At 40.0% G+C, this 25,677-nt stretch overlaps 1 protein-coding gene across 3 annotated transcripts in view; it reads right to left on the reverse strand.

Moving 5' to 3' along the window:
- The window catches only part of CELSR1 (cadherin EGF LAG seven-pass G-type receptor 1), a 151,893-nt gene that overhangs the window by 67,736 nt on the left and 58,480 nt on the right, over nt 1–25,677 (reverse strand). For all 3 annotated transcript variants that reach the window (XM_083574842.1, XM_083574841.1, XM_083574840.1), the window contains exons 2-5: nt 22,063–22,701; nt 9,305–9,527; nt 7,152–7,267; nt 1,167–1,255 (exon numbers count right to left, since the gene is read on the reverse strand). In XM_083574842.1, the coding sequence (XP_083430968.1) occupies nt 1,167–1,255; nt 7,152–7,267; nt 9,305–9,527; nt 22,063–22,701 (1,067 nt within the window). The remainder of the gene's footprint in view (nt 1–1,166; nt 1,256–7,151; nt 7,268–9,304; nt 9,528–22,062; nt 22,702–25,677) is intronic.

Consider the following 25,677-nt stretch of genomic DNA (forward strand, 5'->3'; position numbering starts at 1 on the left):
TATTGATCATGCTAATGATGAAATCATTAAGTCAAGTCAGCCAGGGTTCTTGGAATTTTATCAGCTGATAATCAAGGCACGATCCAATCAAACCAGCATCCTGAAGCCCCATTAAGTATGTGCTTAAATCTTTCTAATTGAAATTAATGAGTCTAAAATGTGCTTAAGTTTGACTGGATTTTAAGTGTGCCAAATATTTACTGTAAACTCTAAGGAGGATGTACTTAACTAAGACAAAGAATTCTAATCGTTGAACAGGCCAACGAAAGCATGATGGCATCAGGGATTCAGTGCCATAAAAGCCAGATCCACCCAAACACACATATATCACTACATAGAACAAGATACAAAATTGAACAATGTAAGAGAAACACCAAACCTTATCCACCAATTAAACTCTTCAGAATGTGCAACAGGTAACATTTTTACTTGAAATGCAGACTCAAGATTATATATTTCTTAAAACCTCAGAGACAACATGGTAGAGCCAGATGCTTTAGAAGTGGCAATTATTTGCTATTATCTTCAGTCTAAATTGTTAAATTGAAAATGGCATTCAGCCAATGAATTCAGAGCTATTTCTTTGTTTATGTTGTTTTCTCTCTCCCTGGATATTTACCAAGAGCTTCTGACTTAATTATGCTACAAATACAGCAGCAACAACAACAACAAAAAGAATCTGAATAATTGCTCTTTTTACGTTTAAAAATAAAGAAAGGCTTCCCCTGAATCAGCAGTTTTTTATGACAGGAGGAATTCAGTGCACAGAACAGAGCTCTTACTCTCACAAGTTGAAACCCATATTGTTCATTTAAAGGAGGATGCCGATCTGTATGCAACCTGCTGGACTTGATTTTCTAAGCCTTTACATAGACTTTAATGCACCACTGCCTAGTGGACAGCAGCCATGACAGCCTCACTGGCAGAGGTACAGAATCTTACACCAACAGTTCTAAGGGTTAGAGCCAGCCACCTTATTGCTCTTTTAAAGCAGGGAGTATTACGTCTCAGTTAAAAACTTCCATTCCAGCAACATGCTTTGGCTAAATGTACGTCCACTGTACAAGTATAAAGACTGGCTCTGGTTCTCTTGAGCAAATAAGCTGGCCAATTTGAATGAAGAAGAATTCAGTTCACAAAAATATATCCCAAACATGTTGCCTTACCTTGTTATAGTACTGCACCTGGACAGAGTGCCACTGCCCATCACTAACCCCTCCTGGAACAAAGGGGGCAACTGTCGTAGTGGTTTCCCCTGAAAGGTTGCATGAAAGAGAAAGAAAAACAGTCATCTTATAAAGTTCCACTACACTCTCATCTTTGTAATTAACAAAAATGTTGATGAGCAGTTGAGGGAAAACTTTCCATTCTTCTTCCTGCACTTGACTGCATTGAGGGCAGGAGTGGAGAGAGGGTTGCCTTTCTCCAAGTTATGCATTCATTCATTCATTCATTCATTCATTCATTCATTCATTCATTCATCATTGGCACTGGCATCATTCTCACATTTAGAAAACAAAAGCCAAGAAGGTATTGACACTTAAATTCCTTCACAAATAAATGACAACAAAACGACTAGCTGCAGAGTATAAACTGTGTTTACTATAAACTTTGGCTTGATATAAATTATGATAATGCAAACAATATTCAAATTTGTTCATTACGCTCCTACAAATATAGAGGATTACATCCCCTATATCTAGTGTTCTGGTGCCTAAGAAGGTGGCAGTCCTCAAATTTTAACTAAAGAGTGAAAACACTTTTCCTGACAAAAGGTAAATATTTAGGGCAAATACAGATTGTGCAAACAGTTGTTACCCACAGAAAGAATGTGCATTTTTGTGGCTTTCTTGTTTTTCCAGGCTGGGGTCTTACAGGGCTGTCAGATAAGGTGTGAGGGAACAAAGAAAACATTTTTTGCCCTAGAAAGCTCCAGGAGTTCTAACCTTGCAATTAATGGCATTGCTTCCTTTCTTTTCCGTTAAAATGTCTTTTAAAGATTGGATCCGATAAAGCAGAGAATGTCAGATTAATTGTGCATACCAGTACAACCAGCCTGGTGACTATTCACTGCTGTTCTGAGGTAAGAACAAACATCTACAGCAAAAGTACACAAGGTCCTGTCAAATTGGTCAGGCAGGGTTTGTTATGAATGACTACTTAGACAAAAGTTTCCATTAGAGAAGAATAAGAGGGGGAAAACATTAAAAAAAACCCGATGCATACGATAAACCACTATATTTCTAGCTGTATTCATGCAAACGTTTCCTTCAGTTTAACATACACACCTGCTCAGTTTATACAGACAGGCGTTAAACTGAAAGAGGAACACAAATACAGCCTCTTTTCAGAGGTTAGGCATTTCCTAATTTCTGCAACACTGACAAAAACAAACAATGCAGAAGTAAGGCTCCCCTTATCTCAGTCCCCCCCAAAAAGAAAAGCTACTTCCATAGTAGGAAGCATTAAAGTTTCATTTCATAACAGTCATAAAATATATGTGCTTGTCTTTAAATCTATGACAACTTTCCAACTTCTGTTTATTTTACAACATTGGTTATTCAAACAAAGTGGAAACTGAAAGCATTTCTGTTTGCCCAAGGTAGAGCATCTGATTTTGGGCAACCCCCACCCACTCTGTTATTCACTGCAGCCCTCTACACCACCTACAAAATGTGCTCCTGGGTGGGAGTTGGGCAACCCTTGGGAACAGTTTGGTATATGGATTAGAATTCATACCTGGCTGGTGAAAACTGAATGCCCCGCCTCTGCCTTGCATAAGAGTAAGCACTTTCCACACCACTGTTGGGTGTTTTTGCCCCATGTTATCCCTCAGAGGCTCTCATTAGCTGCAGGGTTGTCCAAATTCTACTGAACCCCAAGTAATTTCACCTCCTTCTATACTCAAGAGTTTGTACATGTAGGTCTCAGTTGCTGAGATGCTTTGTGACCTATATTTGCTCATATTACAGAATGCAACGTGAATCAGATGTAAGGCTATGTGTCACTTACTTTATTAAAGGATAGTTTTAAAAATGATGCGCTGTATCTATTAGCATAAGCATCTATGCCTGAGCAGCAGGACTTCTTCTCCCTTTCCAGCCTTCCCAACCTGCTCTGAAACAGATTCGGGGAGGGGACTGGGGGGCACATGGGGAGAGGAAGTCCTGTTGCATAGATGGAAATCCTTGCGCTAAGAGGACCACTTAATTGCATACAACCCAATAGCTCTTGTGTCAAGTCACCCCAAAGTAGTTGCACGTGGCAAATTGTGACCAGATGGGAATGCATAATAGCATTAAAAATAAAATTAAACCAGTTCAATGGGGCCCAGAATACTGGTATCACTTGCACCCACGCTGACTGCAGACATTGAAATATTGCTTTATACATTGGTTTTTCTTGCTGGATCAGAGCACTTGACTCTCCTCTGACTTACGAATTTTCCATTTTAAAAAGGAAATGTTTTCATGGATATGATTTTTCATGAAGCAGACTTATGATGAAGGCATGCAGCCATGCTGATAAAATTTAATATCTCAAAGATCTTACGTAGTATATAATAATGTATACACAAGTATGGCAGTCCTCTTTTTCTTCTCTATAGTATTTTAGCACAAATATTTCGCAAATAACGTCTGGCTTATGCAGACACAAAACAGGACAAGCAGCCTTCCTCTTGCATCACTATTGCTCTTTCTTAATAAAAAAGTGCTTGAGGGTGCAGACACCAACAAATAATTGATACCATCTAGACAGAAATCTTCTCTGGTTACTATATATACCATAGGTTGATTTCCAATTAGACTTAGCAGATACAGAAAGTATTGCTTTGGGCAAAATGCTTGACATCTAATTATATCTCTTGCGTGAAAGTGTAGGAGAGTGCATTTAAGGTCCAGAATACCTACACACCAAAGCTCCTATGACTCACAGAACTGATGCACAGCTTACTTAAGCCAACGTATGTGGGTTTCAGCCTTTTTAGATTTACTGAACTCAACAGCCACCAGCATCCAGCAACTTCCTTAAAATGTGCATTTTTATGCTTCCTCCTCCATTTCTATGAAGCCCATCCTTCTACCTGACAACCCAAAAACTATTGTCTTCAATTTTTAAAACTGTGCCCTGGCTAACAGATCCAACGCATCTTAAAGACAAGGCATGTTGCTGCTTAATGAGTGTAAAGAAAATACAAGTAAGTTTCAATCAACTAAGCTTTCATCAGACACGCATAAAAGAAGTAGTAGAGACCACATACGTTTCGACAGTTAACACAATCTGCTTCCATGATCACTTTCATGAACCTAAGACCATCTTAAGTGCAACTATAATATTCCTATTGTAAACGGAAACATTCAAATGCAAAAACACCCCAAAGCATAATTAGATTGATTTAAGCTTTTAAAAATCTCAGTTCCTTGTTAATACTTTGCACCCATGAACAGGAAAATTAACTGAATTTAAATTGGTAAGAATCATGGGTTACTTTATACCTTTCTCGACCCTAGCCTCCTCTGAAGGCCAGCTGTGACGATGGCCTAAGTCATTTTGGCAAGCAACTGTGCATTCAGTTTTGTGCACGCACACACATCCACACAGGCTGTACTTCAGTCCACACACTCACTACACACGGTGTGTGTGTGTGTGTGTGTGAGAGAGAGAGAGAGAGAGAGAGAGAGAGAGAGAGAGAGAGAGAGAGAGATGCAGACACCCAGCAAACTCACACACAGAGACACAGGGGAAGCCCAGCTGTGGCTGTGAGGAAGAGATAAAGTGCTCTGAAGAGCAAACACATATTTTTTTTCTACCTGCAGTTCTGAGCTGGGAAAAGAACCTCTCCTCTTAGAACTGCCCTGCTGCAATGGGAAGATAAAGTGCACTTTCTGCTCTTCAGAAAGCGAACTCCGAAAAGCAAAGATAGTGAATTTCCTCCCCATTAACAGCACCAGACTTCTCCCAGCCTACAGCTGCAATGGAGAGAAAGACCACCTGAGCGTTCTTCCTCACCTTGCAAAGGTGCCTTGGTTTTCTTCCTCTTGTGTGCCACTATTGTTAGGAGGTCTTAATGCTCAGAAAACTAGCAGGAGCATTATCTTTTAAAAACAAAATTACTGTCCTGGAAGGCTAGGGGTGTCAAAAGTTATATATTCAAAAAATATGCTAGGTATATCAGCTTTGGAAGGAAGCTGCTCTGAACCGTGGGTAGAATGGGAAGGGAGGCAATTTTGGAGGTTCTTGCTCCCCACTGCAGCCTCTGGAGGATTTGCCAACCCTCTGGAGTACTTTTTAAAAAATAAATAAAGTTTTTATTTATTTTCATGGTACAGAAGATAAATTTTGAGGAAAGAATTATTACAACAGTAAAGGCCAATAACTCGTCCTGATGAAATTACAAACTTTTACCATGTCATTGTGTTAAAAGTTTCATTTGATTACTCTGAAAGATCATGCCACATTTTCCCGTGAATGCTGGTTTGATTCCTGCCGCAGTCTGAACAATTTATGTATTCGATAAAAATTTGCCATACGTTATAAAATATGGATTTTATGGATTGCGTTTGCCCTTTGCCGCTGTCACCTGGCATGTTAAGTTTCCTCTGGAGTAATTTTAAGCCATATGTCAACCATCTCAAAATGTTTAAACCCCAAAAATAGCTTCTTCAGTGATATCAGAATCAGAGTTCCAAAAGACTACATTTTTGCCTTATGCACGTCAAGAACCAATCCAGCAGTTTTCAGTATTTCTGGCAGTTTTTTGAATTCCCTTCTTTAGTTCATTTAATTAAGGTGCCTGATGCCTGTTAGTTTGGGAGCAAGTCCCATTGTGTTCCATGGGGCTTACTCACAAAAAAGTGTGAATAGGATTGCAGCCTGAGGAACAGAGCACAGTGGAACTTGCTTCTGCTACACATGAACAGTGTTGCCCTACTAGGCGTTTTAATTCACTTAAGCCGAAAATAGGCCTACTTTTTTGCTGCACTTTCTATTTTCAGCCACTGTGTGAATGGTCTGGTACAAAATATTGGGGGCATGTGCTTCAGTTTAAGTACATGAATGGTCCCATTGACTGCTAAAGCAATTTGGGAACACGCAGTACCTTATAAAATTAGGCACTCACAGCTCACTATTGTAGCAATGAATCCTTTAATGTAGCGTATAGTTGACAATGAAAACTTCTCATTCTGTTTTATAAAACCCATCATGTACTTTATGCAATTGTATAGTGCGATACACACTTTAAAGAGCATTAAGTTGTACAAAATTGGAATTTCTGAGTAAGCATGCATAGGCTTATAATCTTATTTATTTCCCTTTTGAGCAGATCTCCTAATAGTCTAAAATCCATTTGCTTTGTGACTGTAAATCCAGTATTTGTTCCAGTGAACAGAACAACTGCGGACATTTTAGAAATACCCATGCACTAATTTGTTTGAAAACCACAGGTTTTGACCTATCATTTATATCTATATCTATATATTTTTATCTCTATCTATCTATCTATCTATCTATCTATCTATCTATCATCTATCTATCTATCATCTTCTACACCTACTGCCTTTCTTCTTAATGGTTCATGGGATCAAAATCATACTTCTCACTCTAACACAGTATCCCCCAACTCCTCCCCACTCATGGACTAGGGGTGTGTGTGTGTCTGTTGGTGGACTACTTAATGATTTTCCACCTGTAATGTGCTGTGCTAGATGCTGTAAAAAGTTCAAATGTATTTTTACTGCTTCTTTCATTTATTATGTATTGCATCTTACTGTATTGCGATTTGAATTGCATAGAATCCAAACTGTAATGCAACAAAATACAGTGTTAGTAATAAATGAAGCACTCAAAATACAGTTAAAAACAATGTGAATATTTAATATTTACCACTTCCATCTTCAAAGAAAGACATGGCGTGAACCCCCTAAATGGAGGTTGTGGACCCACAGACCACAGCTTAGGAACCCCTGCTTTAGTCTATCACCAAGCATAGCCACGTAGAATTGCTGCTATGTGCTTTTTTAAAAAATCTGGATACAACTGGGTGACTCTCTCACGCTACTGAGTTACCGTCCAGTTTCACTGACACATGCACACATTCAATAAGGAGCTACTGCTGGCTTTAGCAAGCGAAAAAGACAGAAATGTCTTACCTGCAGAGAACGTCAGCTGGATCTGTTCTTCAATTATTTCAAGTGCAATAAAATCATGTTTTTCATTAAAACGCCCATTGTAGAGAAGCAGAGCATTCCTTTCCCTGGTTGCAAACCTAAAACAGGTCAGGAAGCACACGGGAAGAATTATCTACAGCAAAGTTGCTCCGTAAACAAACCTCTTAAGAATTTCCAGCCACTGTGTTAACAAAGGGCTGCATCAATAGGAGTATCTGGGCTGCATCAATAGGAGTATCTGGGCTGCATCAATAGGAGTATAGCATCTAGATCAAGGGAAGTAATAGTGCCACTGTATTCTGCTCTGGTCAGACCTCACCTGGAGTACTGTGTCCAGTTCTGGGCACCACAGTTCAAGAAGGACACTGACAAACCGGAACGTGTCCAGAGGAGGGCAACCAAAATGGTCAAAGGCCTGGAAACGATGCCTTATGAGAAACGGCTAAGGGAGCTGGGCATGTTTAGCCTGGAGAAGAGGAGGTTAAGGGGTGATATGATAGCCATGTTCATATATATAAAAGGATGTCACATAGAGGAGGGAGAAAGGTTGTTTTCTGCTGCTCCAGAGAAGCGGACACGGAGCAATGGATCCAAACTACAAGAAAGAAGATTCCACCTAAACATTAGGAAGAACTTCCTGACAGTAAGAGCTGTTCGACAGTGGAATTTGCTGCCAAGGAGTGTGGTGGAGTCTCCTTCTTTGGAGGTCTTTAAGCAGAGGCTTGACAACCATATGTCAGGAGTGCTCTGATGGTGTTTCCTGCTTGGCAGGGGGTTGGACTCGATGGCCCTTGTGGTCTCTTCCAACTCTATGATTCTATGATTCTAAAGAATGGACACTTAGTATATTCCTAGCTGTAAAATGGAACCTATTTCCTTTGTAATGTACCATATACTAGCAAAATGTCTGAAACTGTATCTACGAAGAGAACCTATGACATCACCACAACATTTTCCTAATTATAATACATTGGGTGGCATTTAGTGCTAGTTCTAATCAGAGTAGACTCATTGAAGTTAATGGACATGACTAATTTAGATTTACTTTGCCAATTAATTTTTTACTGAGTTTCACCAATTTTTAACAAGTTAACATCAAATCCAATATACATTTAAAAGTTGAATCCCCACCCTTCTTCCATGATGTTTTTGTTCCCACCCTTTCCTGCTGCATTATATTTTTCTCTGTTGATGACCCAGTCAATTCTTGTGGGGCCTGCTATAAGTGCCAATCAGCCGATCAGCAGTTACAGCCAGCCTTGCTTGTCAATGAATGAACAGGAGTGCACTTTAAGGCTCCATATTATTTCTTCTGCAGTTGTGTTTTTATCTGCATCACATCCAATGTCCCATTATGGCATCAGGTACGGAGAAGGTAACTGTGGTTTGGGAAAAATGGCTTAGCAGGCCAAATTAGGACACTGCTGACTTATTCTTATAGTGCTTGGAGCAGATGTGCGAGGTTACAAAAAATGGTGGGTCGTACCAGGCCACTATCACTTTCGTGCTTATTGGAAGCCCAATCCTAAATGTCTACTCAGAAGGAAGCCCCATTGTTGTGGGTGGAACTTCTAAGAATCTGACCTTAGGACTGCAGCCTGCATCAAAGACCTGCCTAGCTGTTCTGCCCTATTTGTCATGCAACCACCCACCCTCATCAAGGACATATTACTGGGATGTGTCCAAGAAACTATTTCTTTAAAACAGTGACTGGTTGGTGGAAGGAAGGAAAGGAGAGAGAAAGAGAAGCTCCTCAGCCTTATAGTAGGTGGCACACAGCTGACAAGTAATGCAGAAAATGTGACAAGACGCTTAAGAAAAAAGAAACAGCTTTTGATGAATAAGTAGATGATTCTAAGCTGCCTCTACTTTTAATTTAGCTGTTTTTATTGCATCTGCTTTTTCAGCTGTGATATAGGGCATACATAACCTGCAGCCTTCATGCAATTTAGGTACTAGAAATTTTTGGTTAACTTGCAAGACAGCTTGTGGGCAGGTGGGTTATTTTAAAAACACAAATTGAAATCAAGTGGTGAACTTCATTAGATATGTCTTCAGCTCTTTGGCATGGTTTGGCTTCGTGTGTGAACCAGGTCAGTGACTAGAAATTTTCACTAGAAAAGAAGCAAACTTACATGAGAGAAACAGTGAAATGGAAGCGCTGCCTTAATCCTTTGAAAGTGACAAATGACTCTGGGGGAAAGCTCCTTGTGGTCATCTCACAGTAAGGTCTCTCATATTCGCCAGCAGGGCATTCGCATTTGAAGCCTCCTATGAGCAGATCGACACACCTCCCACCATTCTTGCACACTCCCGGAGCGCAGCGCCCAGAGCGAGCGTTCACTTCGCAGTACTCTCCTAAAGAAACACAACACAATAAAAAATCCATCCAGTGTGAGGAGATAATAATATGCCTCCAAAACCTTTAGTAGTTCAAAAGCATTTCAAGTAGTGATTGATGAACTTCAGCGGAATAGACTATCATCTGAAATAGGCTATGTATTTATGTCTAATTCCATAAAACAAAGTTGCCCACCCTAGCCTTGTGAATTAGCTGTTAAGTGCCATGGTCTGCTCTTGCACCTCTGACAGAAGACCCCTCCATGCTCTCCCATTACACCAGGCCAGATGTTTCATTCTTATGAAAGTAATTGACACTGTTGCAGAGGAAAGAGCTTCTATTGCATGATTGTGGTGGTGGAATTAAACAGTCAAAAGGACTATTAAAATGTCATTAAAAATACACTAACATCAAAAGCATTTCCACCCACACTACAAGGATAGCACCATATCTTGCTGTCTGATCAGAGCCTGTTACCTAGTAATCACAATGAAGTCTCTAAGGCTACAGTGCTTTTGCATGTTTGAACTGTTGAGAACAGCACAAACCTAAATAAATGGCTAAGTATGGTCTTACCCTATTGAAACTGGAAGAGAGTATCTACCAATAAAGCCCTGACTTCTATCTGGAGTGACATCTTACAGGGCCGATGAAAGGGCAATTGACAACAAACAAACAGGGCATTGACATGCACATATGTACTTGCAGAAACACTACAGAATCAAGTAAACAAGAGAACAGGCAGCTGTTTATATGGTCTGTAATCTTTAAATCACTGCCATTCTTATGGGTAGAAAAAAATAGCCCTGGAGTTATTAAATAATAGCACATTCTTGAATGTAAGTTTTTAATAACTACTTGGGTGATCCCTGAACATTTCACCAAGGTCAAGAATGTCTCCTGGCAAGTCAACAGACCTCTTTGCTCATTCTATTGTTTGTCCTCTGTTCCTGTTTGAAACAGTGGTTGCCTTCATATTTAAAAGACCCTCTTTCACTTTCACTCACATCTGAAATCAAGACTGCAAATTTAAGATGTTAGCAACACAGGAGGCGAAGCATAGGAATTCATGGTGGGCTGGAGTGATATTTGTCTTAGGTAAAGGGATGTATGACATAAAGGGGCTATAATGAAATACTAAGAAATAACTATTGTTATTTCTTAGTATTTCATTATAGCCCCTTTATGTCATACACCCCTTTACCTAAGACAAAAAGTGTCAGACCTTATTTGCTCAAGGTCTGTTTATGCAGTCATTTATCCTGGGACACCAACTCCTGGACTTGACTGAACTTCTAATTTGTTTACACCTTCAAAATGTGAATGTGATTCTGAAGAAATCTGAATGACTGAACAATGCCTAGTTATCTTGAGGGCTCTTGACCCTTCTCTTCTTCATAAAAAAGCCAAGTGATCTTGTAAACAATCCTGTGAATGGGATGGAGGGGGTGGAAGAGTACTGAGTTTGCTAGAGATGCAGAGTGAACTGTGAAAGGCCCACAGAGTAATGGGTTTCTTCCATTGTATAGGGCAGGACTATTGACTCAGATTAACAACAACCCAGACAGAACCTGTGAATTCACACTCCTGTAAAAACACCTCTTCTCATACTTGTTATCTCCATATGAATAGTAAGAAATAAGATCATCTTTGCTCTTTGGGGTGGTTTACATGTGTACCTGGCAGGTAAGTGGGACACAGTTGCAAGACATAGGCTTCTTCTCTTCCCCCAAAACACACAGAACTTTTAGCATGACCTGAACTGAGGTCCACATGGCTATGCCTCTCATGGGACCTTTTAATTCCTTGAACGTTTAAGCAGGATCTACTTTGCATACACATGCTCTGGTACGCATAAGGTTCTGAGCTTCTGAGCCACACATCCATCGTATGTTGAGCCCATGTGTGAATCAGCTCTGCCTCACACACATTAATATAGTGTTTGCTTTCTGCACACCAATATTTTGACAAAGTCTAGAAAAATGTGACAGCAATTAAACCTAAAAGCTAGTGCAGTTGTAGTGCTTATTTTAGAATGTTGGGCTAGTATTTGGGAGACCAGAGTTAGAATTCTTTGAGCTATCTCTCAGCCTAACCTACCAAACAAGGTTGTTGTCAGAACAAACAGAGAGGAGGAGAAATACATACCCTACTGTGAACTCTTTGGAAGAAAGGTTGGATATAAATGTAACAATAAATTAACTTAAATTAATAAAAAGGCTGCATTGATTCAAAAATGCAAAAGGAATTGTTTCTACATAAGCATGTTTATATCAGATTGTCTTGTGTGATTTGTGCTCATACTGTATTGTGATGGCAATTGGCTATAAACAATAAAATCTACTGCCATCAGATTGTAAGGGTTGCAAATAAAAGTTTTGGAAGGTTATGTGTCACTTTGATGGTAAGCCACTGCTGCAGAGGTGCTATTCTTGTGCTATACGCAGATAAGCCAGTGAAAATGCTTAGGACTGGGATGCTAATGCTTACGCTGTGCAAATATTTAAATGTGTGAACTGGAGAAAGTGTGGTATGATGCTTCATGTCACTTTGTCTCATCAAGGAGGACAATTGTCAGAATTGGATGCTCTGCATTTCTCACAATAAATATAAACTAATTTTGGGGTAAGACAACAAAAATGGGGTAATACAAGAGTGACAGCAGCAATTGGGTAGACAGGCCAGGAAGATATAAATGTGGCATTCCATGCATATTGTTCCAGCAGAAAGAGAGCTCTCACTACTCCCTCACATTTCACAGAGGAGCCATGCTAGACTCAGGCATTTCACTTCTAGAAGATACTGCAGTGACTAGCAACATTGTGCCTGTTGAACAGTTCAAGAGAACTCAAAAGCTTTTGTGCCTTTTGGTTGGTCCTAATAAAGTCATTACCCGACTGTTTTTCTGCTTATGTACCAGAACAGCTTCCCTGATTTTTTATAATGCTAATAAAGTAAGCATAGTTTACCCTTTTTAATACAACCAGGGTTTAAAAACTATAGGCGGAGATGGAATAGCTGTTTTCTCCTCCTCTTCCTCCTCCTCCCCTACAGTTTCTCTGTCTCTGTCCGTCTGTCCGTCTGTCCGTCTGTCTGTCTGTCTGTCTGTCTGTCTCTCTCTCTCTCTCTCTCTCTCTCTCTCACACACACACACACAGTTTGGGATCCCTCTTTTCTTTTTAATTTGGATTTTAAAAAATAATTTAAAGAGGAAAGAAACAATGTATTTGGGATTACAAATTATTTAGGGCACATCTGCTAACAGCAACAAAAGCAATTCCCCCATCAGCAGAAAATGCAAACACATTCTCAAGATTATATACTTAATTTCCATTGTTTACAAAAGGCTGTCCAGTGTCCTTAATCCATGATGTCAACAGAAGCTGTACAGCAAGCCTAAGAGCTGGCTTTATTTATTTACGAACTTACTTATAGGTTCTTGCACTATTCATGGAAATAAGTACATCATTTTTATCTGATTGGTCGTTAAATGTTCTTACAACCAAGCCTGGATAAATAAAAATGCAAAGTATGAATAGTTAAAAAACAAGTAGGGGATCTGAATAGAAAGGAAGAGGGGAATAACAGTTTGCCCAGAAGCATAAATTTACCCATTTAAGCCTTGTTGAATATACTGTAATCCAGGTTTCAGTTATTTGCAGACACACCTCCATACACCTGACAACTACAAAATTAGTTTGCCTCAAGCCAGGAATTCAGTATGATGATACCCTTTGTTAATTTAGCCTCTGGCCGTGCTGTGCTGATGGGGTGGGGCTTGGGGCCTTGCCATGCAATGTTCTAACTGAGGGCTATCTCTTCCAGATACTCAGTTAAAGGTGCCATCCTACACTTGCCTACTCAAAAAAAGGGAGCACTGAATTCAATGTGACCTCCTACCAGTATGTGTAGTGTGTCCAGAACTGCGTAAGAGTGCAAAAAACAAAACACCACTTCATGACATAAACAATAATGATAAAGCAGACTGTGGTTAGTTGAATTCAGTATCCGCAAACAGTAACATGCAGATTTGAGCTACAGTCAATAACTCTGAATGTTAGCAAATCCCCAGTTTGCATTATACAGTATTGAGATATAAGGAGCAACCAGTAAGTCAGTTACTTTGAAGCAATACCCTGCTAACTCTCAGGGTTTAACACAGGACAAACATGTTTAAGATACACACATAAATATTAGAGTTGTTTTCAGCACCATGGGTGATACCCAATGCTGGTGATATCAGTGGGTCTACTTTGAGTATGACTGATACTGGGGAAAGAACATAGCTCATTGGCAGAGCATCTGCTTTGAATGTAGAAGGTCCCAATTTCAATCCCTAGCATCTCCAGGTAAGACAGATACAGACTTCTGTCTGAAACCTTAGAGACCTGCTTCTGGTCAATGTAAACAATACTGGGCTAAATGGACCAAGGGTCTGAGTGGCGGAGACTGCCAGGTTACCTTGTATTCGCCATCTTGAGCTCACGGTGGAAGAAATGCATGATATGAAGTTATACATGATAATAATTAGATAACAGGGCCGTTTCCCATGTTATCAACCAGAGACTTAACTATGCTGAGGATAGCAACAGTGTGAGTTTTTAGTATCAGGAGGAACTGGCAATAGTTGCAGCTATTATAATTTATCAGCCTATCAAAAATGCCAGCTGAGAGCAGCAGGGGCGAGCATTCAATCCGTCTGCCAGAAAAAGGGAATTGGCAGACAGGAGCAGCCACTGTCCAGGAGAGCGAATATATGCATCTGCTTGTGGTGGTCTTAGCTGCTCTTGCCAGTTGCTCACTGCCCACTGCCCACTCGGAGCAGCAGATGCATTCAGTTACCTTCACTCTCTAGAGTGAGTACGTAGTAGGCAACTGGCAAGAACAGTGGGGAGAGCCAAATGTTTTGCATCAATTAAAAAAACCCCCAAAGTGATTCAAGAAATTCACATATAGAGATTTTATATCACCTGGGAGAACATCTCCCTGTCTGTGCTCTGTGTCCTTGTAATTTTGTATTCAAAAATACATAACAGAGAAATTAAAGCCCAAAATTTCACGTACAAAAATGTATCTACTTTTAATACAATTAAATCTGCTTTATACTCTTTGCGAACATGCTTTTTATTTTCTTATTTTTTGCTGATAACATTCTGAGTATCTGCTGTTGGATTTTTTGCTTCTGAATGGGAGGATAGCTCTGGTGGTGTAATAAATCTAATATTTTGTTTTAATCCTTAAATATATATTATAAATCCAATCATGTTAGAATGTCCAGTTACATATGTATATGTAATTTATGATAAATAAATAAATTTTTAAATCTAAAAATAGAAATAACATCCTTAGTCAAAAAGGAAAAAAAAAACCCCAGACTCAGCAGAATTGATTCTTTGGCATGGTAGCAATTTGATTAATTATTTAGCATCTTGTTACCATGCTAGTTCAGCGCTAATGAGAAGCCTTATTGCAAAGGGAAGTGCGTGACTAGGCTGCCAGTTGGGATTCAACATCATGCTGATCAAGCAACCTAAAGGCAAGAATTCATAATACTTGTATTTGTGAGCAATTAATCACAAGCAGTTATACCAAATTCAAATCAGAAAAGACCTGCACTATACCTTCCTTTAATATTTCTCCATTTTGCGCACACAGCCCTGAAGTCCCATTATGAATAACAATAGAAAGTTATACTTGGAGGGGAAGAGTTTATGCACAGCCTTAAAGGGAGAAAAAAATACTCAGAGACTTGTGCAACTCAAATAAAACTCCCCCTGGGAAGGCAAAGGCACAGGTTTTGCATACCTTGGAAAACAGGAACAAAGGAAGTTGCCTTATACTGAGTTAGGACATTGGTCCATCTAGCTCAGTACTGTACCTCTGGGTGCTTCTCCTTAGCTGTAATTTCAGTGAGCCAGAGGGCATTCTGTGTAATACTCTGCCACTTTCATGATATAACAGGTTTCCGGAGAGCCAGTAATGGAAATACAGTAATATTGCTAATAAAGATGCCTAGAGGTCAGGAAAAAGGGAGGCACATAGCCACACTTGCCAAGGGGCAATGATCTGTGTGCCCTCTCCAAGGGAGCTGTGGAGGGTGGCAACATGAGAACAGCCCTTTTCAGTGGCAGCCCCCTGTTGTGAAATGTTCTCCCCAGGGAGGCGTGCATGGCACCATCACGGACTGCGTTTAGGAGCCAGGCAAAGTCGGTGCTTTTCAGCCAGGCTTTTGGAATTAACTTGGAGGGATTTAGATACTGTGGACTCCAGGATCCGTTAGACCACCTTTTATGTAAATGAAAGTTAGCCATTTTTATTTTGTTTTGCATTGGTTTTAAGTTTTGTATTACACTGCAAGTTGTTCTAAGTTTACTTCGACTTTTAAAAAGTGACTAATCATTCCAGTATTATTAGCGCAATGGTCAAGAATAAATGAGGAAATACAGAAGAAACTTCTAATGTTGTCTCTCTAAACAGCTCCCAAGCATCTGGGGTGATTTGACCCTCTTGACTTTGCCATTCAATTTCCTTTTTACCAATCCTTTCATTTTTGGGAAGTTTCTTCTATGGTTAACTTATTATCTCCTAGCAACAATATGGAGAGTTAATTTATTTTCTTCTTCTTTAAAGTGTGGGTGACTATTTGATTTTGCAAAGCAATGGAAAGGTATTCCACATCCACTGGAAACAAACAAAACAATGTATGAAGACTGGCATTTATGCAATTGACTAGTATCCCCAGTTTGATGCTGATGAGCATGAATATGGGAACTGGCCCTCAGACGTAGTCTAGGTGTTTTTATCAGTATTATTGTAATGGTGCTGCTTTTTTCATCAGATGAAGAAGCATCTTATGACCTCAGGGCTAAAAATTTTCATACTCTCAAAATACCACCCAAAACTATTCAGCAAAGGGCAAAACCATGGACATACCCCCAACAGGAGTTATTTCTCCAGTCCGTGGTGGAATCACCTATATGATGAAGGTGACACGGTGAACTTCTGGGTTCATGGGTGGGTGGGGAAAGGAGGATTTAGTGATTACACTGATGTTAGGCATATCACTTTCAATTGCAAAGCTTCCTTAATGCCAGCACTTTAAAATGCTTTTGTAACATCAGAAATCCTGTCAGACCATTTTAAAGCCTAATTAAAAAGAACAAACAAGAATGTTGAATCTCCAGTGCAAAGAAGTTCGGCTGAAATCAAGGGTGGAAAGGAGTACGTTTAGGAGGGTTTTGTGGGCTGAGTGTGCGTGCGAGATGGGGAGGGGAATACTCAAGGTTTTCAGTGGTGAGTGTGCATTGCACCCGGGGCTGGTTGAACAGGTCAACGGAATAGTGCTGAATTCTGTAGATGAACACCAACAGAGACATCTCAGTAATCAGTAACCGAGACAGAATGGAAGATCTGCAAATCTAATGGTCAGTGCTCCGTGACAGTGCAGGAAAGTCGGAATTGACTTTTAGAAACCTCATGGCAGAATGAAGTTAACCCCAGAGGTGATTTATGGCACTTTGACTTGGGTAAAACAGTCAACAGTAAATCAGTAATGTCAAAACCAAGAAATGAACCAAGTACTCAATAGTACAATTAATTTAACAGTTTTCTCTCCCGCTAACAAGAAACCGTCTCTCATCAAACTATTAAATTAACCAACTGTGTGTACACAAATTGATGTTTTCAACACATAAAAGGCTAATCTGCACTACTGGATGAAACGGATTATCTGGATCAATTTCAATCTGGATTCTGACCCACATTTGGAATTCCTTGCTGGCTCTGATGGATGGCCTAAATTGAGAGATAGATGAAGGTATATAACCCTGCTTATTTTGTTGGATATCTCTTGAGGATTTAATACCAACTAACCATGGTATTTAATACCAACTAACCCGCGGGACGCGGATGGCGCTGTGGGTAAATCCTCAGTGCCTGGGGCTTGCCGATCGCATGGCCGGCGATTCGAATCCCCGTGGCGGGGTGAGCTCCCGTCTGCGGTCCCAGCTCCTGCCCACCTAGCAGTTCGAAAGCACCCCTAAAGTGCAAGTAGATAAATAGGTACTGCTTTCTAGCGGGAAGGTAAACGGCGTTTCCATGTGCTGCGCTGGTGCCGGCTCGCCAGAGCAGCTTTATCACACTGGCCACGTGACCCGGAAGTGTCTCCGGACAGCGCTGGCCCCCGGCCTCTTAAGCGAGATGGGCGCGCAACCCCAGAGTCGGACATGACTTGCCCGTACGGGCAGGGGTACCTTTACCTTTTACCTTAACCATGGTATTCTCCCACATAGGATCTTTGAGTTGAGGGATCAAGGGCATCATTTTTCAGTGGCTCTGCTCCTACCTAGAGGGCCAGTTCCAGAGGAGGTATTGTGCTACTGTATTTCAGCCCAGTAGCATCTATGTTATGGGGTCCCACATGGATCAATTTTGTTACTTATGTTCAACATTTACATAAAGTTAATGAAGGATATTATAAGAGGATATGTAATTGGATGGCATCAAAATGCCAATGACACTCAGCTCTACCTATATTTCCCAGCTATTTCAGGTGAAGCAGAAATGCTGATCCAGTGCTTGGGAAAAGTGATGGATTGGATGAGGGTTAATAAATTAAAAATTAATCCTGACAAAACAGGTGCTGTTTTTGGATGGTTCATCTGCACAGGAAGGAACCTGCCGTCTCCTTAAAATATCAGATGTGCAGTCTGTGGGTGCTATTTGGTTAATCTTTACCACCTGCACATATTGGGCGATATGCCCAATAGTAAATCCACTGTTATCTATAGATATATATATTAAAAATTAAAGGCTGTATTTTAAAATAGTGTTGCTATCTCAAGCCCTTGGAATTAGAGTGTGTTAAAAACAAATATAAATAAGTACACTTTAGTCTTACTTTACTGTTGTGTAGCATAAAACAATCTTCAGAAAAGAAGGGAATGCTTAAGAACATAAGATGAGTCTGCTGAATCAAGTCAATGGCCCCTATAGACAAGCATCTTGTTCTCACAGTGGCCTGTGGAAAGCCTGCAAGCTGGACTTGGGAGCAACAGCATTCTGCCCACCCACAGTCCCCACAACTGGTATTCAGAGGCATAGTGCCTTTGACAGTGGAGGAAGAACATAGTCCAGATTCCCAGACACAATGAACAAATGCTCTGCCTGACCTGCTAATCAAACACATAGAAACTGTAAAGAAAAGAAGTGTTTTAACTTGCAGAAGTGGGTGAAAGCTTGCTACTGACCAGCTCAGTAACTGAAATATAACTTAATCATACACTCCACAAGAATGATTAATTTTTGCATTATTGTGTTTTGCAATTCCCCTGAATGTAGTACATTGTGCAACTGGCAAAATTAATCTCTCCGCCTTGAAGACTCCAGGGCATTACTTCTCACGATTATAGAAAGAGACAGAGGAAAGCCTTCTAATGACTCCAGTGCTTGAATAAAAACACTGTTACACAGGCACAAGCAAGTTCACATGACCACTGTACAGATGCCGGTTGGGTTTTCTTTCCTTTCTTTGAGCACAAGCCAAAATTTCCACCCCACTGTTTGATCCACTTTGGAAAGGTTTGCAAGAGCAGCATGCAAAATAGCAATTTTTGTGACCAACAAACAGCTCCAGTGCACAGAATGCATCTAACCCCTGCCCCCCTGCTGTAGTAAGTAGGGATTTAATTTTTTCTCACAAAAGGAGGCGGAACAGCTAAGGAACTTGTGGAAAAACAGATACAGAGGCTCCATACTGCAACAGAAACTTTTTTGATTCCCTGGGCAGTGACTAATTTGGCATGTTTCTTTTACTTGCATTTAGTAAACAAAGTAAAAAAAAAAGTTTGAACTGTCTTGCTTGCCTAATACGGTATTTGCAATTGACATCCATCGTTACAAATGAATGTTAAGAAAAGGGGGGAAATCAATGGGAAAATTAGAAGCTGGAAAATGTTCTGCCCACATTACTGCTGGAAACCCTAACTCTTGGGCTGACATGCTGATTGTAGTACTAGATAGTGATTTTACAAAATGTGAACATAAAATCTGTTCTCTTGCTGCTTTATGTCCAAGACATATGCTTCCTACATACAAGATGGGGGGAACGGGACACTTGGGAATCTACTTTATATTCTCTAGTCAATGACATGTTGTGTTTCTTCCTTACCACAAGCATCTTCATAGCCTGAGATTGTTGTAGGCAGGTATTCAAGCAAGTGAATGTACGTTTTTGGCCAAATGAAATTAAGTTGCTCCAGATCTGATTTAAACCCACAAATATTATGTCTCCTTATCACTCACCTCCCTGCATCACAGGAAGTACAGTCTGTCCCAGGTAATTATAATTGCTGGGTATTTCCATTTCAAAAATAGCTCATAAAAGCTCTGTGTAGCTGACTATTTGAAACAGAAGACTCCTGAAGACAGAGAAACTTTCATCATGTATAAATTACATCTAAACAAATGAAAAGCTTCAAAGTATTGTGGGAGAAATGAGAATGGGAGGGGAAAAGAAGCCTCTTCATTGGGATGTAATTGCCTTTTGGAGGAAATCAAGGTGTTTGGGGATAGAAGTATATCTGTAATATAATCTAAGCAAACAGATGAAAGATTTTGTGCTATTTTCTTGTAATTATTTTTCCAAGCATAGGGTTAAGTGGATTTTGAGAGCTTCCAGAGTACACTGCATTTCCTTGAGGATTACCAGTACCACAAGGGTAGTCCAGCCTTTTAAGTCTAGGATAAGATTTTCAAAAAGACAGCATCAGAAGGTTCCAGTGTGCACTGGCACTACAAATTCCCTACATTCCTCAACTTTCAGTCAAGCAAAAGTGAATACCCACACCACATTTTTGCCTGTATGCCCCAGGGCAGCCACCATTGGGGATGATTTTTGTTCTAGCCGTAAAAAGCACAGTTGATTCCTTTTTATCGATTTACATGGTCAATAGCTGTGCTGTGGCCATTCTTCGGGCAAATATGCAGATTCTGTGGCCTCACATGCAGCTATAGAGCCAAACAAGTTTGAGAACTATGATCCAGAGCGTCTTGTCAAGGTAGATAAAGAATTTAAGAAGAGAGAGATAAATTGTAGTTAAGGAAAGGAATATCAACCATGTTTTTAGAGCATAGTAGAGGAACCCATGGCACTCTTAACTGTTGTTGGTCTCCAATTCCATAATTCCTAACCATTTACTATGCTGGCTGGAGCTATGGGAGTTCAAGTCCAATGATGTCTGGATGAGAACAGGTTCCTCATTCCTATTTTATAGGCAACAACCATTCTCAGGGGAAATGTGAATATGCCTCACACTAAATCCATTTATCTTCTATTATCTGCATCTGAGGGCACACTCATGACTTACACGGAGCATTTGCAGTGTTTATGCTAGTGCATAGTGATATGAAGATGCAAAAGTGAAGATGCATGTTCACACAGTGAACTCATTCCAACAAAAACACATAGTGAGCACACACCCAGAAACCATGGCCACTTGGGTTCATCAGTGCATTATAAATGTACAATCCAATGGCCCCTGAGAGGGCACTGCAGGGGCCATGGAGTAGACTAGATCTACCCCCCACCCCGCATTGTCAGAGACAGACCTGATGTCAGAGCTCACCTCTTTGATACCACCAGCTTCTCTAAAGCCCTGGCCCAACCAACATTGCAGCTTCTACACTGGAAAAGCCAACTAGTGTGGAAGGGATAGGATTCAAAGGATCCTAAGCCTTCCTAGTGCCCAGAAAGAATCAATTTAGACATACATCTGAGTGCATCTATAGCTGTCTTTCCCTTCGCTCCTATTGTTCCTAATAGGAAGGGAAGGTGTATAAAGGAGGAACAATTTTGTGTTCCACTGTTTGTTTGTTTGTTTCTTCTCTTCTGTATATAAATCTTCATAACTGACCCCAAAGCTACATGACTCAGTATAACTGAACTGTTCTAGCAAATCCAGATTGTATGCAAGCATTTCCTCATCTCTTCAGAGTTGAGCTGGTGCTCTATAGCAGGTTCTGTTGGGAAGTGCCAGAAGCCCTGTTGTCCAGATACAGAAACATTCCACATGTGTAGGGTGTGTGAGAATTAACCCTGATAACCTCAGCCTTGATCTCTGTGCATTTTGCCATCTTTTCTGTACATAGTTTATGACAGTTCTTTGGTCTGCACCATTCACCAGCTTCTATCACACCACAGCCATCTCAGTTGTTCAGAGGAAAGATAACAATTGAAACAACTGTGAGGTGGGATTTATATTGCCTTAATTTACTGCATTGGCCCTCCGTAGCCTAAACCCCTGATTCTACTTAGACAACAGTCCAGTTAAAGAATCTTAGTTAACTGGGGATGCGAGGGATTGAACACTGGATCTTGTGCATGCAAAGCATGCTCTGGGTCTTCCCCTTCTCCTGTTTATTTATAGTTAGGTTTAAATTTGGCCTTATGCTTTGGTTTCTTTTTGGACTTTTGATTTACCGAGAAGCTAGAAGGTTGGCCTTTCTTAACACATAACATAATGCAATGCTTATTTCACAAAAGTAAGAACATACCTGTGTAGTCTTCATAACATTCACAAGTGTAGCCTCCTTCTCGGCTTCGGCAAAGGCCATTGTTTCCACAAGGGTTAGAGTAGCACAAGTCAATCTCCGTTTCACAGTAGTCACCTGTAAACCCAGGGGGACACCGACACCTCAGTCCATTGATGGGGTGTATGGGTCGGAACAGGACAGTGTTTGAGCTGATAAATGGAGCAGAGCTGTCAAATTTAAGTACGGACACACACTTCATGTAGTTTTCACAAGGCTCCCGCAGACAAATGTTGTCATCAAAAGGCAATACCCGCTGGGTAGATATCAATGTTAGGAGTGTCCTGTTGAGGTATATCTGCTCCTGAAGGTCCTCCGAGGGGAAGAACTTGTTCCGAATGCCACCAGGAAGCAAAGCAGAAAAGGTCACATTCAGAATATTGGAGCTGACATCTGTGTCGTTTTGAATATTGAAAACAAAAATGCCCTCTTTGGTTGTCGACAGCACAGTAGCCACACCTTCCACAAAGAGAGCAAGCAGTGGTGAGAGAAACTTCTCTTGGGACATGTTTTCCAGTCGTACTGTGATACTGTTGGTCAGCATGTCATCAGTAATGATCGTCACCCGTAAGGTGCAAAGCGCTGTAACACTGTGAATGCCATCTATGGAGGAAAGAGAGAAGAATCAGAGGTGTTTCCAGAAACATTCCCAAGTGCTTACACATGCAGGCACCATCAAATATGGGGTGCTGATTCATATCATGCACAAGAGCAGTAAAGAGTATGCCAGCCAACATCTCAAGTGGCTAGTGGTAGTTCAGTGCTGTAAAGACTTCACAAATGGCAGCAGCCAGGAGGACCTGGCCCACTGATAACTGTGAGGTCAAAATGAGCCCTGACAGCACGGAAATGAGTAGGATCAATGAAGTTATTTAGAACGGAACTTTATGCATTTCAGATCAGTAGCTGGCAGCTTACAATACACACCATGTAGTTCTCGCTTTCTACACAACACCCACATTATCCACTCAAGCAGCAGGCTCAAATTCAAGGAGCTAAAACCAAAAGTAGACTTCATCAGGAGGGATTCCAGGAGCTCCATAAGCAAAAATACAATCTAACTCTGATTCTACCAACCAAGAAAGCTTCACCAGTTCCACCACAATCCTCATATATCAGGATCTAAAGTACAAATGTAGCTCTTCTCAAAATCCAGGAAATAAATAAAACAATAACGTTAAACCTTTTGATTTTGGAGGTCAATCTTATTCCCTTTCACCTTGCCAGAAAATTATGAACCAGGAACTTTTCCAGGGCTCCAAATGTAATGGGATCTGATAAAGCATACGCAGTTACCACATCCTATGTACAAATAAATAAACTAAATATTTGTGTATGCGTGCTTGTGTATATAAACATATGCTTCTTAAGTTTATTACAACATTGAAACTGCAAATCTAGCATTGTATCCATTCAATAATTTTATGCAGCAATGCATTTTTGAAAATAAACATTTTCCATAGAATAAAATCATATTTTAAAGAGTTTAAAGAAAAGAAACTGGGGAAAAAACCATGAAAAAATATGGTGGTGGAAAATTTTTCTGCCTTACATCACTGCAGCTAATTTTCTGAGATTTACTTGTGCAAGCTATATGGCCAAGATAGTTAAATAAAGCAGAAAACTGAAATACATCAAGTAAAGAGGAATTTCATCTCTAATGGCCATAGAAAATTGTTTTGGTTTGTTCTCCATCTGTTATCTCTAATCTGTCTGCAGCAAAAACCTAAGGATGACTTGTTTTATCTTAAGTCCCAATGTTTTTAATTGACTTGCTGCTAAGTATTACTTTAATAGTCTATTATTTATATTACTGCATTTTCTGTGAATGTTCTTAACCGCCTTGAGTGCTGTTTTATAGGGGATTGGTAGGAACGAAGTTATCCCCATTAATAAATAAAATAAATGTGCTCCTCATCATAATAAACTCTTTGCTCACTTATCTAATACCTTTACAATTTTGAATTAGTGAGAAGCAGTAGGTGAAGGCTATTACTGAAAATGGTAGTGAAAGTTTCACAGATTGATCAACAGGGGAAAAAAAATCTCATGTGTATCTAGTGTGTATCTCAGAAGTACTCACAGAGTTCAACGCAATGAGGACTGCAGCCTGAGTGATCAACTCTAATCTGTTAACTGTGTATTGTTCATATAAAAATATAGTAACTATATTAAAATTACCTACAAACCGGAGTAAAACAATCCATCTACTTGCCTTTAATGCTATGATGCAGTTTATCTATGTCAGTTTTGTTGCAAAATTTTAAAAAACTTTTTAAGCTTAACCATTTAAGTTAGGAAGGACTATGGATCTGAATAAATACATTAACCACACCAGCATTAAACATTTTCAGTCACTAGTGATCAGCCTAGACAGAAGTTCCTAAAACAGGCTTGTCAGGTTAACCAGTAGTGTCTTTTGCATCTTTTAACATCAATCATTCTGAAACCTGATTATCAAGCAGATGCATAGCTGGAATACTTAAAAGTATTCAGTAGCAGCGGTATATTGCAATGAGCAGGGGCATCAAAGACTTGGTGCCATTCATCAAGTTGCCTGCATGCTTTCACTCATAGTCTGAACACCTACAACCCCAACTTTATTTAAAAGGTAGATGTCTCATTGCAATTAGCATTGTCTTTATCTTGATGTGAAGAGATTGGTGAGCATTTGGATAAGTCTTAAGGGGGAAAGGAGAAAAGCCAAGTCTCTTCTCCTGAAGAGCTCATTAGTAGAAGCAACTTCCTACCCCTGCACCCCACCATATTCTCCTCCTATATTGGTCAATGATACTACTCATAACGTAACATATTTGGGTTAATTAGCTATTTAACCCATAGTGTGCTTCAACCAAAGTAAAAATTGCACCGCTGTAACTAATTCTGCAAACGGGGCTGGCTTTAACTGTGAGAAACCTTGGTTAGACTAAATATCCCCCCCCAAAGGCGGTTGCCAAAAATTCCAAAAGCAGAATCCGGACATGAGACTAGATCAACAGATGATGCCTATAAATGTAACCATTTCTAAGTCCCATTGATTTCAGTAATAAGGAGTTAGGGATGTGCTTGAACCACAAAGAAATAAGGAGTAAATAATTCCCCGGCTATCTCTGACTTGCCTTTCAAGCAAGGGAACCAATGCACCATCTTTAAAACTCTGAAACAGGAAAATGACTGCTAATAATATAGGTAACCCAGAACCACTAGGAAAAAACTATGGATTTTCTTGCTGAATTCCATGGCATGTGAATTGCACTTAAAAGGTACAGTTCAGATATCATTTAAGAAAACAGCAAAACTCTTGTTGCTTTTAACAATAAATGTAGATTCAGTGCATGGGCAGAGTGTGGATTTCAGCACAATAGAAATATAGGATGCAACTTATTACAGTAAATGAACACAAACAACACTAACTAATCATTCAGGCTTACTTTGCAATAACTGCCATCTAGATATAAGCCTCAAGTTGGTTTCTGGTTCCCGGTTCCTATGCAACAGGGGGTTTGCGTGTTTTGCCTCCTGGCAGCACAATGTATTATTATAGTTCCTCTCTCATAACTACAGTGAAGAAAAGGTACT

Source organism: Podarcis filfolensis (assembly GCF_964270895.1).
Source record: "Podarcis filfolensis genome assembly, chromosome: 10".
Taxonomy (NCBI): Eukaryota; Metazoa; Chordata; class Lepidosauria; order Squamata; family Lacertidae; genus Podarcis; species Podarcis filfolensis.